Here is an 18,614-nt window from a genome sequence, read left to right on the forward strand (position 1 = left end):
TAGCAACTATGATCCCAAATTCTTATCTCTTATTTTTATTTCCATACATAAGTATTTCCTTTCTTTTTGCCTATGGTTTCATCTCTGATCGTATTTCTTGTCCGTGTTTCAGCTGTTCAAGTTTCTTCATTCCACCTGCCTGTTTCTTTGGCTTCCTTGTTCTGGGAACACCCAGAAAACTGGGAAATGAGTGGGGTTTTGCTGAGTAACAGTTTCCCCTTGCTTAGGCTTGCTAATGATGCTTTTCAGATACATGTGTGTGTTTGGAAGATGAGTCTCCATCCCTAGCTGTCTCTGCATTGGTGTTAACTTGCATCTGCAATTTTAGCTTCTGTTTCACAAGTCTTTAATCAGAGTGCTTGTGAGAGTTCAAAAACACAGAGCTATCTTCTGAGGCCTTTGGTGTTTGCAGTAGCTGGGCGTAGGGAAGGAAGACACGTTTCAGTGCCAGGGTGCCAGGAGCGCTTCCCTATGGCAGGATTCTGCAGCTGGACAGGGCACCAGTTCCAGCCCAGCCCTCGCAGCCAGCTGGGCATGGCGCACCGAGACCTGGCGTGGCCTGTCTCAGGCAGGTCCAGATGGGGCCTGTGCCTTCCCACGCTGTGCTGAGGGACAGGATGGGGAGCACTGGAGAGGAAACAGCTGCCCTTCATGCCCCTGCACCTCCTCTGCCAGCCTTGCACTGTAGGAGGCCTGTACCAGAGGTGTGGGTTCTGTGCCCTGTGGAGGAGCAGCGGGAAGGCTGGGGACTTCTGGCACGGTGTGTATTTGGGATGTGGCCCCTCACTGGGAAGGTCCATCTCATCAGCCACAGTACTTGCCCGCTGGATTAGTTCTGGACTGTTGGGTTTTAAAGAGTGTACTAGAGCCACTGAATGTACATATAAAGAAATGACTGGTAAAGAGCAACTAATAGCACTCTGATTGCCTTCCCTGTGCCAAAGGGCCTTTGCCTCCCAGCCCAGAGAGGGTCTGTCAACTGTGCTGGAGTTTTAGGGGTTAGGGGCGTGTATGCCAGCATTGCTAATGTCATCACTCTGTGCCAGGAGTTAATTACAACTGGTTAAAATGTTGAAGGGAACCCAATGCTTGCTTCAGAATGTGAGTGCAGCCTCAGGGTAATTCAAGCTGGCACTTCAGGTGAGGCTTGGCACAACAAGAGTAGAAAGAGGTAGAGAATAAGGGTTTTTTAAGTAGTTTTATCTAAACTCTCAGACAGTCTTTTGAAACAGAGTGAGCTTTTTGGCTATTCCTGACTTTATGAACCCAGTGAGTACAGGTAGTCATTGATATGCAGGGTAAACCTGCTACTTGATGTTTCTGCTGGACACTTTACGTTAAAGACCTACTGTCTGTGAAAACATGCAACCAGCCCCTGTAAGAGGGCAGAAGCTAAAACATAAAGTTTAGAAGTGCAAAGCATAAATATTTGTTCATGTGTATGTGGTGTCCCAACAAAGCTGGGGCACCCCAAATGTGGTTTTACACAGGGATCTTCTACCCCTTAGGGATTCAGGTGCAGTGTGATTTGGCTGATCACTAGCACCCACATCATCATTATTAATCATAATAAAACTTTGCAAAGCAACTATTTCTGCAGCAGTCTTGCTGCTTGTCTGTTGATCCAGACATCCTTTAAATCAGTCTTGAGATAGTTACTTATCTATGATGCTGATACGGTTTCAAAGGTGTTTTAGACACTCTAGGATGCTGGCCTTACCTGGGCTGTCCAGGGCCATGTTTTATCCTTCATGGACAGCTCTAAGTTTCCAAGAAGCAAAGTCCATATTTCCAGGACTGGGCTCTCCTTTAGTTTGTTTTACTTAAACATGAACAATACCAAAGTCTCCAGTAGAATTCCAGTGCCTCATTACATTGCACAGTATACTGTGATATAAATAACATATAAATATACAAAGTTAATGCACTTTCATATTATAAAGACTGACTGATGTGATAGTTAGGGAAGTGAATTTTCCTAACAGAGTTCATTGTCTTAATCAGACCACAAGCAAAATAAATCCCAGAGAAGGTTATTATCAGTAGAAATAATGTTGGTGATGCACTACAGAAAGTGCTGACTTTTACTGTATTCTGGTGCAAGAAATATACTTAAAATTTATTTATTAGATGGTCAACACCTTTTCTCCATTTATGTTACCATTCAACACAAGAAGTGTCAATTTTAGCTTTTCTTTATCCATCAGGTTAAAAAAAAAAAGGAAATCTTCATTTAAATAAAACAGTAGAACCAGGTTTCTGCTTTTACTCCTTCTGCTTGTGCTCATTCTAGCTGCATTTCAGCAAAATCTTGCAAAGATAAGTATATTTCAGACTTACACTGGTACAGTTGTGATTTCCAACCCATGCATCAGAGCTTTGAAAGTTCCTTATACTTTCATCTTAGTACAGAAATGTCCTAAAGAGCTCTTATATGCAGATCTAAATAGGTAAGTCCCCTAAATATGAATGTTCTTTAGTGTAGCTTTTCCATTTTGTCATAATTATTTGCATCTGCGTTGTACCTAGAGTTATGTAAAGTGGCTAGAGTAATTTTTAAAGACTGGCTCATTTCTTCAAATTTACTGAGCACATTTTTCCAAAGCTTGGAAACCGCTGTTACGAGCTACTGGGCAAATTCTAATTTGAGTTTGGTGCTGGTTGGAAATACAAACCAGACTTTTCTAAATTAGTGTCTGTATCTTAGGCATAACAGACCTTCCTTCCTCAACTGTTCTGCTTTGCTGTAGCACAGGTTCTTACCCTCTTCCTGTTGTCTGTTCCACAGGTAGCTCGTTGCTGCTTTTGCTGTGTACCCGATGGAGATGGTAATTATGTTTTCACTGAACAATTTACCTTATTTGTGGCTTTTGGACCAAACCCAAGAGAGTAAGGACACAGCTGTGGATGGAGAGCTGCTCGTACCCTCCTTCAATAGAGTACTGAAAGCAAACTGAAGCAGATGAAGTGCTCCAAATTAGGCTACAGAGGGAAGCAAGGGATGTCACAACACCATTTTAAAAATACTAGGCTAGTTAATAATTCTTTAAAGTACGTTTCATTACTGCAACATACAAAGAGTAATCTCTGGTTTTTTGCATGCCTCTGTGTGTAACTGGCTGCTGGACTTCTGGCTCAGCAGCTCTGCAGGGACTGCAGTTCAGGAGTGAGATAGGAAGGGAGTGTCCTGTTTGCAGGTACAATCAGAATTATCAGCTTGGTCTTGCCAGAAAAATATTAACAGGTAGAGCAGTTTAAATGCTCTCAATGCTCAAAATCTACTCAGCAAGCCAGGAAGCTGATACAGGGCAGGATTTCAGTGTTAGTCCAGTTTTTGGCTCAGGGTTTGGGCCCATGCTCTGAGGACAAGGAAATGTTCAGGCGTTACTCTGTGTCAATCACTCATTCCCAAATCACACCGTAGATGTTCTCCTGTGTTCTTTGTGAAGCCAGCTGCTGTTTTCAGTTCTCATTACATTTGCAAAATTTTCTTGTTTCCTGTCTCTTACAGCTGATGCTGAAGAGCATGTTGAGAAAAGGGGAGGCCAGACTGTGGTTTACGATGAGAAGAAGGGCACAGTGTACAGTTATGCCTACTTCCACTTTGTTTTCTTCCTGGCTTCTCTCTATGTGATGATGACAGTAACTCACTGGTTCCAGTAAGTGTATTTCTTTAATGCTGAGAAATTAACATCTCTCTCTGTTGAGAGGGAAGATGTGAACAGGAAGTTCTGCTGTTTGGGTGTTTCCTACCCTTATGGTAGAAGTTTGAAGAGACATTACAAGTCTTTCTTGGGCATTCTTGAGCAAGATCTTGCGCTATAAAGGGCTGCTCTCTCTTGCTTCCTCTATGGGTTAACCTAGTTAAAGTCTTTTGTTTATTGCTAAAGTTCATTCCATTTTTTTTTTTCCCCTATAACAGTTATGAAAGTGCTCAGATTGAAAAATTCTTCACTGGAACCTGGTCTATCTTCTGGATTAAGATGGTCTCCTGTTGGGTTTGTGTTGGTCTATACTTATGGACTCTTATTGCTCCACTCTGTTGCCCAACCAGAGAGTTCTCAGTGTGAACAGTCAAAAGGTCATTTTAAGTTTTTCTCTTTTTTTTTTTTTTTTTTGAATGAGGAAACACCTTTTACCCACTTATCATAATGTACCAGTTATTACCTTTTTAGTCAGACTAAACAAATGATTGCAGACTTTTTTTACCATTTTTTATTATCATGAGCAAGCATTGCCTAAGGGTACAAACCCGTTTTGAAACTTTACAATGCTTATGTGTGGTGTGTATAAAACACAGTTGTTGCATAAACTGGAATAAGTGAAATGCTTTTCAAATAACTGACAATCCTTCTCTGGCTTCATTGACAAGAAAAGAAAAAATCATGGTGCAGATGGTATCTTCTTACTCCCCATGAATGTTTGGTATCTTGTAGCAAATATGGATTCATTCCTTTTTATACTCTTTCATTAACTGTTTCTTTTACAGTTTGCAGTGGTGATTTGGACTGCTGTTTTGTACAGCATATAATTCTTGTAAGTAGTATCCAGATAATTTTTTTCCAAAAACCTATCTAAATAATTCTGTAGAAATAAGAGAATATATGAGAATTTGACTGCCAAAGGATCTACTAAAAATTGTTTATCTAAGTATTAAATATATTAAGTTATTTTATACCTGGATTGAGAAAGGAGTGTATCAATGATAGTAAAGTATTTATTCTATTATTACTTTAAAGGCACCTGGATATTTTATGCAATTCAGATTTAGCCCAGTTAATAACTGAAGGGGAGTTCTACACACAAATTCTCAAACTGAATTTTGTCCAATTTTGCTTTGCCAGGTTACTCAAAAGTTGAGTGTACTGCATGGGGATGTAAGAAAAGGTACATTCTTTATTCACAATGTTTGCTGTTGAGAAGATGATAGTTAAGGGAGCACTGCCAGTTGCTGTTAAATTTAAAAGTGGGGTGCTTGTTTACTTTTCTACCCTGCTGTTTCAGCTTGTATCTAAAGATCTCCCAGGATCTTCAGTTCTGTTTCCATGACTAGTTTTTTAATATTTTAGATGCATTGATGGTCAGAAGAGGACTATAGTGTGTTGTCATCTTTTCTGCTTGTGTGTTGGCTGGAAAGTATTTTTTCTAACTGCTATATTTTTATATTCCTCTGTTGATACTAGTTTTGCTGTTGGGATGGGACTTAACCGATCAATATATTAATGGAGACAGTTCTTTTGTAGGACTCCTATTCCAAGCACTGGAGTAAGCAGTCAGAAAAGCAAAACCAGAAGACACAAATATAGCAAGCAGCTGCCTTAGTACAAATGACTTGACAATATTAAATACTACCTTGTCACCTTTTTTTTTTAATTTAAGCAGATGATTTGGTGGTAGAACAACAGCTCAAATGCCCTGAATGCTGAATAAGGTTGAAGCCACATAGTTATCTACATTCTGGTGGGATGAATTTATGGCTTAAGCTAGTCCTGGTGTTTTTTGTCTTCTCTCTCTTGACATATATATTCACACACATGCACAGTTTGAAATATCAACCAATTTAGCAGGTCTTTTTTAAAAAATGTGATTGAGCCTTAAATCTTCATCCACTGCTTTCTGCAAAACTGAGAAAAGCACAACACAGAGGCCAATGTGTTGGCCAAAACATTTGCATGCCTTAGTTGTTCTGTTGCAATAATTAATGGCTAATGCCCACCTGGTGAGTAATCTTAACATCTCGGATCTCAGTTCTGGTCCTGCTTTCATTACCATTTTTAGCTGCCTTGTTGCTATGGTATCCGAGGGCTTCTGTCCTGCTTGGAGCTTTCCAGGGATGCGATCTTCCCCACCCTGTGCACTCTTACCTAAAACAAAATCTTCAGGTCTGAAGTCCTCTCTACTTACACCACCTATTCCACCGATTAGAGCCTCAAAATACATCTGTCCTGAGATCTGAGGGAAGGAGGAGTCTGTCCAGCAGTGACTGCCCTGGCGTTCTTCTTGTTTGCATCAAGAGTTAAAAATAGCAGTTGAATCTGGGCTTTGACACTGAGTTACAAAAGCAACAAATAGCTCTAGACAGGGAGGCAGGTTTTTCTCTTTCCCTTTGCTTCTGCTGGGAGGTTTTGATCCTGCCAAGAGGTCTGCTAGCATGGGGACCTGTCAGGACACTTCTGCCTGCATTTGGAGTCTCACTACACAGATACTTCTCCATCTGAAAAAGGCCTTTATAAATGCTTTTTCAATCCAGAAGCATCTATCTGTCCAACCTCTAAGATAAGAGCTTATGGGCTGTGCAATGATGACTAACAGTTGTCCCACCTAACTCGTAGTAGCAATTCTGACAAACAATTTTGATTCGGTGCTATAGTTGTGTGCTGCAACTGCGATAGTCCAGGCTCTTGATTCTGCCTTGCCTGGTCCTATCAGGCCTGCAAGATTGCCTTCTAGTGCCATATATGTTGTACTATGAGAAACGAAGCTTTTTTCCCCTAAATTAGCCATGTGTTTGTAACAGAACAATTGGGGAAAGGAGCTTTATGGAAGAAGGCATGCACTATGTCAAGTTATAAGGCAGGGAATGGTACCTGTTGTCTGGTTCTGATAGTAGGCATCCTGGTCACAAATGTGGCCCTTTGATGTTCCTGTTTACAAAAACACTTATTTTATGCAGTATTGCATCAGGACTTTCTGCACCTCCTTGTGCCCTTTTTAATATAATTTGTTTTAGGGAAATAGGTTTTGCACAGAGGAAACAAGGCTGTGAAAAGAAAGTCCACAGTGAGGCATGAGTCCATTCTTCTTACACAGCACTTACCTCACTGGTTTGCTCCTCCATCCTTCCCTACTACCGGCTATCAACCTAAAGCATCTAGATCTGCAGGTATACATAGAGTGGGAATAGGGCAGTGCCTGTTTACACAGTTTTGTCTACTTCTGAGCAAATCTTCGGGGGAAAACCCCCAAAATAAATAACTTCAAGGGCCTCTGGGTCCACAGTGCCCCAGATCCAGCTGTGGACTTCCAGGCCTTTCTAAGGAATCAGTAACTAGTGGCACCTGGGTGTGCAAAGACTAGTTCCTCACCAAGACAAGGCTTCCTGCTGGCCAGGCAAACATTACAGCCTTAGCATTCTGTGTAAAATCTGTACTGTGAACTTCCATGTGCAACTACCTAATAAAATCCTCGGCTCGGGTCAAGGAATCAAATTCCCAGCCCATAGATTCCAAACAGTTCATGCAAATGGGCTTTTAAAAAAAAAACTTTTTAAGAAGTGCCTTCATACCTACTGCTGTGATAACTATTAATTCAGGTGGCACTAGAACTGGAAAACCTGGACTGAGCCTGTGACTGGGTGATGCTGCCTTGTACGTTACACCAGTGTGTACAGGGCACAATCAGACCCAGAGTGCATGTGGAAGACCAAACAATCTGTGCTTGACAAACCTTTGGGGATAAGACTGCTTCAGGTATTACTGTGCAGTGGGAAATTAAGTGGGAAAACTCAAAAGTAGCCTGATGCTTTTGTAAATAAATGAGTAGTTTTACATTTAAGCTGTAAACAGTTAACTTTCTCTCCCTATAGCTGAAAGTGTGGGTGACTGTCTGCTGAGGCAGTTCACTGCACAGTCTCTATCCTGCCTTGTGCCATGTTGTTCATTGAATTTGTTCCCAGACGTAAGTGGTGCAGCATGTCTGGCTCCTAGTGGGTTTGGGCTGTGTGAAGTGAGGAAGCTTATAAAGACATCAAGACCAGAGAACATGTCCTATACTAAATTTCCTCCATTTAAATTTGAACTAATGCTATCATTTAATGGACTCTTGGAGGAACACAGTGTTGGCAGAAGTTCTGCTGGGAAGGTGAAGCAATTTTGTTGGCTTTTTTCTACTTTTTCAAATTTGCTATCATAAAGATTATTTGGGACCTCACTGCTGCACTGTCGTCTGAGACTGGAACAATTGTACTTTTCCTCGTGAAGGCAACCAAGAGCCACAGTCCTGAATGGTTCTTGTTTGGGGTAAAATAAGTGGGACAGAGTCAGAGAGCAAGTGTCTGAATCCAAGTAACTGGACTAAAAAATGAAACGATAGAACTTTACTAGGAATGTGTGGAAAGCAGGTGGATATGCTTGTTTGCTGTTTGCCACATAGTTCCTCAACGTGTGCAGGCAGCCCTTGCAGCTGGATGCCAAGTAAGGAGCTCCACTGCAATCGTACATCAGAGATATTGCATGTTTTTGATACTCTCAGCTTTCTCCTTCAAGCATTTCCATGAGGTTCAAGCAGCTTGTGCGTGCCTAGCTAACATGGTAAATCCTGGCTGGGTTGGGCTGCTTTCCTCTGAAATGCAGAATTCAGTGTTGCCAATGTATGCATAGTTCAGAGAGAGGGTTTGTCCCCTCTCAGAATCATAAACACTGCATGTCTATTTATTTATTTATTTTGTGTTTTAGCACCTTTTTACAAGTCTATAAGCGCTTTGAGATTATAAATTACGCACGCGTAATTGCTTTGTCAGCTACTGCTGCAGCCATTTCTGGGCTAGAACATTGCTATTAATGAAGCAACCATTGCACTCGTGAAAAAACTGATTTTTAACAGTTCTTTGGCTTTGAAAGATGGCGTCAGGAAAATTTGAGTGCTTCAGATAGTGCTGCTTGAACTTTGGCTAGCAGCCCACAGTATCGTGGGCATCTGAGCAAATCAGCAACAAAGTAATCTACAGACTTTTTAAACTGCACTGTAAAGATTTTATAAACTGCTAGGCTTTTCTCCTAAGTAAGTTGATGAAGCAAAATACCACAAGACTGTACCTGTGTGGCTAGATGAGTTGAGATCATCCACAGCTAAAATTTTGCTCTCATCTTTCCTTCTGGGCTTTAGAAGCAATAGAAGTCTTTTGCTTGGAGGCTATATCTTCTTGTTTTATTTGCCTTTTTCTCCTTGGATTTGTTTTTTAAAGGCATTGTAAACCTGGTTCATTCCCAGACAACCTGCTGCCTGCCAAATGGGATGTCTTTGGTGCTAGAAACTAGCAAAGACCACTTTGCCAAGTCTTACTGATCTTTTCCTTTTCATAGCAGGACAACCTGCAGCATTGAAGCAGAGTCAAGGATCATAGTTTTTATAACATGGATTGGTTTTCCTCTGTGAAAACTGCTTCTTTGTTTCCTGTAGTGGCCTACGAGTTCTTGTGGGAGGGAAACACATAATGAACGCCATGACATTTTACGTGTGTTTTCAGTTTTGTAAACAGTAGTTTGAATTCAGTGTTTCACATGACTGTACAAGTGAATGCCAGGGGTCAAGTGCTTAGAAAGCTTTGGCTGTTTCTACTCAGAACAGGCTACATAGCTTGGGAACTGGTATGTCTCTGCATTTTCTACATCCTCATGGCCCAGGTGCCCCAGGATGGGGATACAGACACACTGTGCAGAGTTTGAAGCAGCAACTTTGAGAGACTGGCATGATGACTGCTTTCTAATGCCCGAAGAAATTCTGTAGGCTTCAAGTAGGCCTTAAATCCCGTTTGTTCGGAGGTTTTTTATTGAATCTGGATTTGATTTTTCTACACCTGTTCAATAATGTTGTTTTTAAAAAGTTAGAATTTATTTCAGATATAAGCCAGCTTGCTTCCCTGCTGCCTGCCAGTCTCCAATAGTTCCCAGTGTGTAGCGTACAGAGATTTTCACAGACTTGTTCAGAGCCGCAGTCGTCAGCTTTGAAACCACTCCAGCAGCCTAAAGCTTCTAGGGCTTATGCTCACCAGAGCTTCAGGGTGCAGCAGTGCAGCCATGCTTTTGCCAAAGAAGCCTCAGTGTGAAGCCAAGAAGAAAGTGCAAAGCCAAGAATTTTGGAAAACTATGGGGAAATAATGGATCATTTGACATGCCATAGCTTTAGTTTTGCTCTTATCGATACACATCCAGGTGCTTAGGTGTCCTTTGGACATCCATGCAGACTTAAAGTGAGGAGAATTAACTTCCAGATAAAATAATTCTACTTTTAATATAGAAGCTGAGAAAAGATTTACTAGGAGCATATGGGTTCAGTGTCTGCTTTTTGTTCACCACTGATGTGTGGTGTTCAGTCGTATATATGCCATGTTCAAAAACTGGATGCAAAACAGTCAAAATAGAAACACATTTTCTTAATGGTGAGGGGATTTTAATTAGTCTTTTTCAAGGTTCTTAATATCTCAAGGGAACTTTTTGGTGTGTATGTGTGTTTTTATTTTATTAAGCTGTAGCCCGGTGAAGTGGAAGTTTGCCAGTTTATTTAACTTTTTTGCAAGTGTTGTGGTCTTTAGTAACTGTAACAGTTTGACTTTTAAGGATTGGTAAAGATTCCAGAATTGTAAGATCTTACTTGTAAAATAGTCAACAGCTTTGCCTTTATAGCATGTTAATGGTTTTTATGGACACTTCCTTTTGTATACTGAGTGAATGTATTGTTATAGATTTAATGTTTAATGGACCAATAAAATTTTTCTTACATTTGAAATGAATTGTTGTGTTACGTTAAATTTTCAAAGTCAGTTCATTCTTGGAGAAACTTAAAAAATATCTAAATATTTAGATTAGCTATGCAGTTACTGAGCCAGTAAAAGTAAATTGGTTATCTTTTTTGTTCCCTAAATTTGAATGTTGTTTAACCAAAAAATCCTGATCTATGGTATATTAGAGGCCTTCAATGTCCATGTTGTTTTTGTATTTCGCCATTGTGTGATACTGGACGATGACAGATTGCACAGATTTGTCTGTGGCATCTGTTCTGAACAATCCAGCTCCCTGAGACGTTTAAGATACCCTGGCAGTGCAAAGTATCTTCAAGGTCGATGTAGCACTGAAGCCTGTGCAGCTGTTTGAGATGCAGATCTCTGATTTTTAATCTTTTTTCCCTCACCCGGATGGTGGGGTGAGCAGCCGTTGAATTTGACATGCTGAGATCCACACCAGGGAAGGTGCTTTGTCTTCACAGGTGGTGGCTCCTTCCCTCTCACCATCCATGTCCTGCTTCAGCGTGTGCCAGCTGCAGTCTGCCTCCTGTGCCAGAGGGTGACCCCCCATGCCAGAGCTGACCAGACCCACACAAGGACACAGTTCCCTGTGGTTTTGAGAAACTGCTGACAAAGCTTCCCAGAGTCAATGGTGGCTGCTACTCCCTGTGCAGCTCCTGGTGCATGAGAGAGCTCTGGTGCATGGAGCTGTGAGGGTGTGTGTTTGGACCTAGGAGCAAGGCAGAGACAGGTTCCTGAGTGGTGCCCAAGGGCTGGGACAGTCAAGTGCCTGTGTTCCACAGCCTCCCACCAGCCTGCCCACCCCTGCCCTCACCCAACACTGCAGCATCCTGTCAGGATGTTCCCTCCTTGCAATTCCAGCCGGATGGTCTTCAGGGAACAGAAGCACTTGAAGTGTGTTTGCCATGGTGTTTGCAGCACACAGGAAACAGTTAATCTTTGTTGAGAGATTAGATCCTGGTGCAGAAGCTGCAGGACTCTGAACTCCAAAGTAGTTACAGCTGCTGCTCCAGCTGAGTACAGCCCTGCTGTGCAGGTGGTGAGGTCAAGAGCAAGCTACATGTTCAGTTTTAAAGATATGGGATTGCAGCATCTTCACGTGCCAGAGGCCACACATGGAGCTATGTCTGCATTGCACAATAGTCTAGAAAGGGGTCATGGTGCTAGAGAACCTTGTTTAAATGATTTTAAACAGGGACTGCACAATCTCTGATGAGAATGTGAGGCAGAAGGTTTCCCAAGCCCAGACTGTGATCTTCTTGGGGCAAATGTTGTCTGCAACAGCTGGCTTCACTCTTGATCTTGTAGGCTGCCTAGCAGTTGGTGTGTCAGTGTAGCAGACATAGCAAGCTGCAGCATCCTATCGTAAGGTCCCAGCAGCACCTCCTGAAATGAAAGTTCTGGCTGTCTGACTTGTAACTTTTGTCTGTGGCTGCCAGCAGAGCAAGCCAGTATGTTTTCTGTCAGGGGAGGTTAGAGGCTCACAGCTTCACAGAGTTTTCTTTGGCAACAGCATGAGAGCCAGAGCCTGCATCTCACCTCCTAGCTTCCAATGGCCATGGACTGGAAGAGAGCCTGGAACCAGGCAAGCTCCATGGACGGTAAGCCAGCTGATAAGGCAAAGGGCCAGGCTGCTCCCTCCCAGCCATTGCAGCAGAAGGAGAGGCTCTGGCTGCAGGCAGGAGGGCTGAGCAGAGCTTTGGAGCCTGGCAAGTTTTTGGAAGCCAAGTGCAATCGTGTTTTCTCATGGAGCTGGTGTGTGCTGCAGACAGGTCAGGGTGGGCCAGGCCTGTTGCATCCACTGTGAGGAGACCACTTGTGCAAAATGTGAGCACTGCAGGACCCATGTGTTCTGCACTGGTGGTGTGTGTGAGCGTAGCAACTGCCTTCTGCCCGGGCTGTGCCCAGACCATTCAGAGAGGATTTCTGCATGGAGAAAGGGCTCCTTCTGGTGAAATGTAAATGTATGATAAGGAAGATGTAAATTTGTTTCACAGTGTGTTCTCCTTCCTAAGTGAACAATACTGCAGTTTTAGCCCATGTTCAGCTAGAAAAACACATTTTTTATCATCTTCTAGGCGTAATTTGACAATGCTGTCTGTGTTGCTCCAAAGTAAATAGCTTTTCAGTCCTCAGACATCTGGTGAGTGGTTGGGTTTAGTGATGCCAAGGGGAAAGGAGGACTGAAACTGGAGGACTTTTCATCATCAAGCACTGAACCAAAGGAACACTCCTGCATCATGCTTTTTGTAGTGGGACTCTGGGGTCCCTCATGGGACAGCTCCTAGGACCATCCTGCTTCCAGAAACTTTGGAAATGGTAGACAAGCCCATGGGAAAATTCTGCCAGTAGTCAAAGCCTCTGATAGCTTGTAATATCCTTAAGGGTATTTTTATTGTACTGAGAACAGGAAACTTTTTTTTGTTGTTGTTTCATGCTCTCACCTGATAATTTAACTCAGCATTCCCTCTGTATCTGTGTACTGGGAAAGAGCTAGGAATGTTCATTTTCCCAGGGCTACTTCTGATTTTAAAACTCTCACTGTATTCCCTCCCTTTGTATTTCTTCCTCCCCCGTCCCCACAGGCTGAAGTGCCGTTTCCCAATGTCCTTTTAAAAGTAACTATCCTGTAGTTATTTTAAAAGTATATAGTTATTTTTAAAGTAACTATCCTATCTATTCAACAGTCCTTGGAGCTTGTCATCCCTCCCTTCCTAGCTCCATTTTGAAAAACAATGTAGTAAAAATGCACACTGTATTAATAGCTTTCTGCACTTCAAATTAGTGCACTATGATACAGTTTCTTTTGGCTTTTTGTTTCCAGTCCTTTCCTAATGGTTACTAATGCTTAAAACAATGTTTTGGGGTTTTAGTTTGGTGACTTTGCATAATATTACAGTACCTGCCTAGAGAGCTCGGCTCTGGCAACAGGTCAAAGCCTGGCTTTGTGCGTGTGAAAGGATTATTTTATCTAGGTGATTCTGCATTTATTATCTCTTAGTCTTTTTGTTTTAGTCACATGCAAGTCGTAAGATGTGACTACAATGCTCTGCTGTCAGCTTTTTTGCTTTTCCAGGATGTGATAGTGTTACTCACAGTTTTTGCAAGTGGGAGGGCAGGGAGGTCTAATACAGTGCTTAAGAGGAGGTCTGCCAAAAGTAACAGCGTCCAAAGGCCTTAAACTGTCCTAAAGGAGATGCAGCCTATTCCTAGGAGGACTGGAAAGGTACTACTTGGCTCAGCCAAACAGCTCTGAAACACTTAATTACCAGATGCAACCTGTTGTTTATAACACATTCAAGGTAGAGAAAATTTCACTGTCTTCCCCACCGTTTAATTATGAATCCAAAAATGCAGTAGAGTAAAACTTTTCCTGAGAGTGTTTTAAGCAAGTTGTCACTCCATTTACATGCTGCCCTCTAGATTTGAGGGCATATTTGAAAACAAGTGAGGTCCAAGTCTGTTTTGTCTCCTTTTTATTTTCACTTTTATACAAAAAAAAAGTCTGACATTGTTCTCATTGATGTGACTAAGCTGCGGTGTGCACTCTGACAACAACAATCATATAAGGATTTAAAAGATATTGTTTTACTGTTTGCAATAGCAATGTTAGTTTGCTTTTACTTTTTAAATATCCCCAACGCCAAATTGCTGCGCTTGAAATTCTTGAAAGTCCTCTGGGATGGTGTCTGAAAACAGGAAAATATGAAGAAGTTTAGTCTCTTCTGACAAAATTAAGGAGCACTTCAATTACCAGCCTACTCTCTTTTTACGTAACATGCTTCTCTTTTGTTTACACAGTAAGACTGAACAGGGAATGTTTTCAGTTTGAGCTGTATACCACAGAAAAACACGAAGAGGCTAACAAGACAGTGAGTGCTACAGTGCCAGCCTACAAGGGAGTACTATCTATCTTCAAATTACATATCTCTGAAAACTTTGTGGCTTGCACTCTTAAATTTTTATCAATAAATGCTGACCAGAAAGGCAAGAGAAGTGGTTGTCTTGCTCTGCCTGCCAGACACATTTTTAGTGCCAGCATCTCTATTTCTCACGTATCCTAATTCAACTTCCCTGTGATGGTTTTCCAGGACTCAAGAAGGGACAAAAAGCATTAGGACCAGGACCAATAGCAACCAGCATAAAGACTTGAGACTTGGGCAAGGGAGCTGGAGATGGATCAATGTCGTAAGAGTAACTACAGTTCTGTTTGAAGTGTTGTTTGCAGTCTGCCTTTGCCAGATCCCAGAACATTTTATCTGGAGAGCCACAGAGCAGCCATAGAGCTAAAGCTGCAGCCAGCAATGGAGCCACAGCAATGAAGCTCAACTGCATGACCTCAACTTTACTTTGATTATTTCCACCCTGATGCAGGAGAGGTAGCTTTAAAGTCATAAAAAGGACGTGCGTATTAACACACACAGTATGTAGAAAAAAGGGGTAAGTCCTTTGCTTTCTGTGGAGCACTTTTTAAAGGCTTGAAATTCTTCATAACGTAGGAACTTGTCTGAAATGAAAACAGATACTGGGGGACTTCAGAGTCTTTCTCAGTGGGTTTCATTGACTTAATGTAGCTCCTGCAGCAAAGCCACTTGCCTGCTCTCTGCCATGTAAGTGTGACTCAGTGGCAGCTTTGATACATGCTTTCTGGGAAACCACAATACTGTTGAAAATACTTACCAAGTAATTTTTATTTGTAAGCATTATTGTCTAGAAATTCCCTGTTTAACTGAGACCTCCAAGAGCCAGCCGAAGTGTAGTACTGAGTGTCAAAGTACCAGAGTCCATCAACATAACATGCCACAGAGTGGCCCTGTCCCCTGCAGGCCTGAACTGGGCTTCTCAGATCCACAGAAAGCAGACAAGGAAACTATTCCAACTTGGCTGGGTAATTATTCTCCAAAGGTTGGATGCTGAGAGGAGGGGCAACCCCTTCAGCCCCAGTTCAAGTTACCTGAACTGCTGCTGGGGCAGGAGTACCCTGAAATGATCAGCTTCTGTGTGAGTGATCAAAGTTTGAGTTATTTTACATAGTGGATGATCAGGGCTAAGCTAAAAGGCTCTTCCTCCAAGAGAAGTGATCCAGCACGCTCCCACATAATCAGGAGCATTCCTACATGGGAGGAAAGGTATCTTATGATCTTGTCCCCCCACATATAGGACCAGCCAGCAAGTACCCAAGTGACACTGATGCCTGGTGCCTGAGCTCACTGGCTCTCCAGGTGTATTTCACCTTGTATTCAAAGCTCAAGGCATCTACATACATGATGGTGTCAGTGTATTTATTGTGTGTGTACAGCTCTCACAGTCAGCTGGTTTTATGTAACATTCCTAATTCTCTGATGACAGCTATTCCCCTCAGTTGGCACAATCTCGCCAGCAGAGTGACTGCTCTGGGAGGAGCAGCTGTGAGGTGTTAGTTCTTGTCTGGCTGAGCTGCACTGTGCTGCTGGTGTCTGGGGAGGCATTTCACAGCTGTGAATAACTTGCAAAGGAAGGGGAAAGGAAAGGATGCAAAATGGCTTAATCCAACAGCCTTACTTCTGGTTCTTCACTTGCTAGTTGTTAGCTAAAATGATGTAAGAGCAAGATTACCATTGCAGCGATATTTCAGGTTGGACCAAATAATGTTTTCCTGAGAGAAGCAGAAAACTCCAAGCCGTCCTCCACGCATCGTGGTGTCTATAGTTACACCAGAGTCTGCCACTAGGTCAGAGCCTTCATAAAATCTTGCCCTTAATGAAAGCAAACAGAAGCTCTATTAGGTCTTTTCTAAGTCTGCAACATTCCTGAAAGTAATGTTGTTATCCATGGAGACTCTATTCTTGGGCATGCTATCCTTCCCATCTAGCCCAGGGGAGAAAAAGCAGTAAAGGTAGCCCCTTGACTGTGTAGGCTGGGAACTGGAGCAATGCTACATGCTAGTGAGAGCCAGACAGGGGAGGGTGTTTGGGGGGATTGCTACATATCCTGAAAAAGCCTTGGAATTTTTTTTTTCCTGTAGTCAGTCCGGCTAAGCACTTTAGCTCTTGAAATTTTCCACAGTCGATAGTGATAGGAGAACCAGACTAGATCAGCTGAAGAAGGCCAGATGGATATTGTCTCACATAGTTTGAAGTTTGAAGCTGAACTGTTTTTTTAAATAGGAAAAGTTTCAAACAAACCATTGGAATCTTAAATTTGTCTGTGAGATTTCTTTAAAAATGTGAATATGATTAACTCCAGGAACTGTTTTGCTGATCTAGCATCTTCTTTTTAGAAAACCCATCAGCAACTTCCCAAACCGCCCTGTGAAAGCTGCGCCCCACCAGCTGCCCAGTGTGTGCTCGGTATTGAGGGCTTGAGCAGGACCACACTAGAGCCAGCTGAGCTGTTTGTTGCAGCACTGCCCACATCAAGTCCTCAGCCTAGGTAAATGACCTAGAGGATGATGAGCCTAGAGGATAGGATGTGGATGAGGATAGTGCTGACACATTTCTGCATACAAGAAAAGAGCAAACGGTGAAGGGAATGAAAGCTCCTGTGTCTTTTCATAAAATAAGGGAAAAAAACCCAAAACAATTCCTGTTATGTTTCTGAGTTTATCTGTAGAATGAACAGAACTTGTTGTCTTGCAAATTTCCATGGGAGAGGCTGGCTCAAGTGACTTTTTCCTAGGCTTCCTTGAAGCCTTGGAAAATCTTTGCTAGACACATAGTGGTCTGTGGCATCTGGCCTAACCAGACCGCAGCAAGAGTGGACAGAGAGCTGACAGAGGCGCGCTTTAGGTGTGGCTGCCTTTAAAGGATTCTGTGACCACAGACTTTGCGACCTTTCCCAGTTACAGGGAGCATTAGTTAGGCTGGTGGGAGATACTTCAGCCATAGGAGATGTTTGCTCATGCAGCAGCTTTACAAACTTCTTGGTCTAAACGTAAGTTGCCACCCAAGATCTATTTGCTACTGCTTGGTGGCTAGGGCACAGTAACTGACAGTATAAATGTTCTTTATCAGTTTTAGTGTAAAAGTCAATCACGATCACTCAAATTACCACTGAAGATGATGCTCTGTACCAGAAAAGTGGAATAATTACACCATCAAATTACTGCATCTCAACTGCAGGGTGGTGATTTTCTTGAAGAAAAACTGACTTACCATATTTCTATTCTATTATAAGGTAAAAACCTGAGCTGATTATGCCAGGGCAGTTAGTTTTTTGCATTTTAATGTCAGCCTTGATCTACAAGTATAATTCCTGCTGATTTCTCTGCTGGATGTCGCAGAGTAAAATGTTTCATCCTGAATGGTGATTTTTTTTATATTATTAGCTTTTTTTCCCCCAAAAAACCCAAAGTAAGAATATATAACATGCATTACAAAGCTTTGACAAAATTTCTGATTATATGCTGAGTAATCGCGAATCCATCACATCAGGATAATTACTGATCTTAGCTAGAATCACAACCTCTAAGTGGACAACTTTTATTAATTCTGTTATCCTAGAATACATAAATTCCAACAAAAATATTCTAAAATATCAAAATTAAGAAAATGCGAAATATATTGCTTTTCAATAGCCAGCAGTAGCTTGGAAAACAAGGTACTAAATCCAGAAAAGAGCTCATCAGGGTAAGGCACAGTTAAAAAAGACAGATGGTCCATACAAAGAGGTTTAACTTGGAATTGTCTCTGCTAGGAAAAGAACTGCAGGCAGAATTTCAGAGGTCTAATCTGTTATAAGGCTTCATCAGTGCAAAGCCCAGACATAATACAAATTCTCAGGTTATCATCTGAATCAGGTGTTGAGAAATTACAGTTTAGGCAGACATGTATCTGTACTCACTTTATCTATCCTTTCCTCTCTTACCTGATATAACCAATCTGGGGTCTGTGCTGCAAGAACCAGCGATAGGAGACTTTGTCTTTCCACCCTACATTTCGGGGGTCCTTCCACAGCAGCCTGACCTGATCGTTAGTGTCCCCTGTGTGCCAGAGGGAGTTGCGGAGGTGCTCGCCAGGACCTGTCTTAGATTTCACAGCCTGCAAAAATACAATTTTCCAACACTGACCACATAGAAAAGTCACTTTCGGAAGCCATAGATCTTTTTTTAGTGGGG

The 18,614-nt window shown here is 42.1% G+C and overlaps 2 protein-coding genes across 2 annotated transcripts in view; one reads left to right on the forward strand and one right to left on the reverse strand.

Moving 5' to 3' along the window:
* Positions 1-10,507, forward strand: part of SERINC5 (serine incorporator 5) — a 52,372-nt gene extending 41,865 nt beyond the window's left edge. The window contains exons 10-12 of the mRNA XM_048290824.1: positions 2,789-2,828; positions 3,512-3,659; positions 3,923-10,507. Of these exons, the coding sequence (XP_048146781.1) occupies positions 2,789-2,828; positions 3,512-3,659; positions 3,923-4,070 (336 nt within the window). The 3' untranslated portion in view covers positions 4,071-10,507. The remainder of the gene's footprint in view (positions 1-2,788; positions 2,829-3,511; positions 3,660-3,922) is intronic.
* A 3,471-nt stretch (positions 10,508-13,978) lies between these two features.
* THBS4 (thrombospondin 4) overlaps positions 13,979-18,614 on the reverse strand; it is a 40,542-nt gene continuing 35,906 nt past the window's right edge. The window contains exons 20-22 of the mRNA XM_048290823.1: positions 18,365-18,537; positions 16,115-16,254; positions 13,979-14,208 (exon numbers count right to left, since the gene is read on the reverse strand). Of these exons, the coding sequence (XP_048146780.1) occupies positions 14,147-14,208; positions 16,115-16,254; positions 18,365-18,537 (375 nt within the window). The 3' untranslated portion in view covers positions 13,979-14,146. The remainder of the gene's footprint in view (positions 14,209-16,114; positions 16,255-18,364; positions 18,538-18,614) is intronic.

Source organism: Corvus hawaiiensis, chromosome Z (assembly GCF_020740725.1).
Source record: "Corvus hawaiiensis isolate bCorHaw1 chromosome Z, bCorHaw1.pri.cur, whole genome shotgun sequence".
Taxonomy (NCBI): domain Eukaryota; kingdom Metazoa; phylum Chordata; class Aves; order Passeriformes; family Corvidae; genus Corvus; species Corvus hawaiiensis.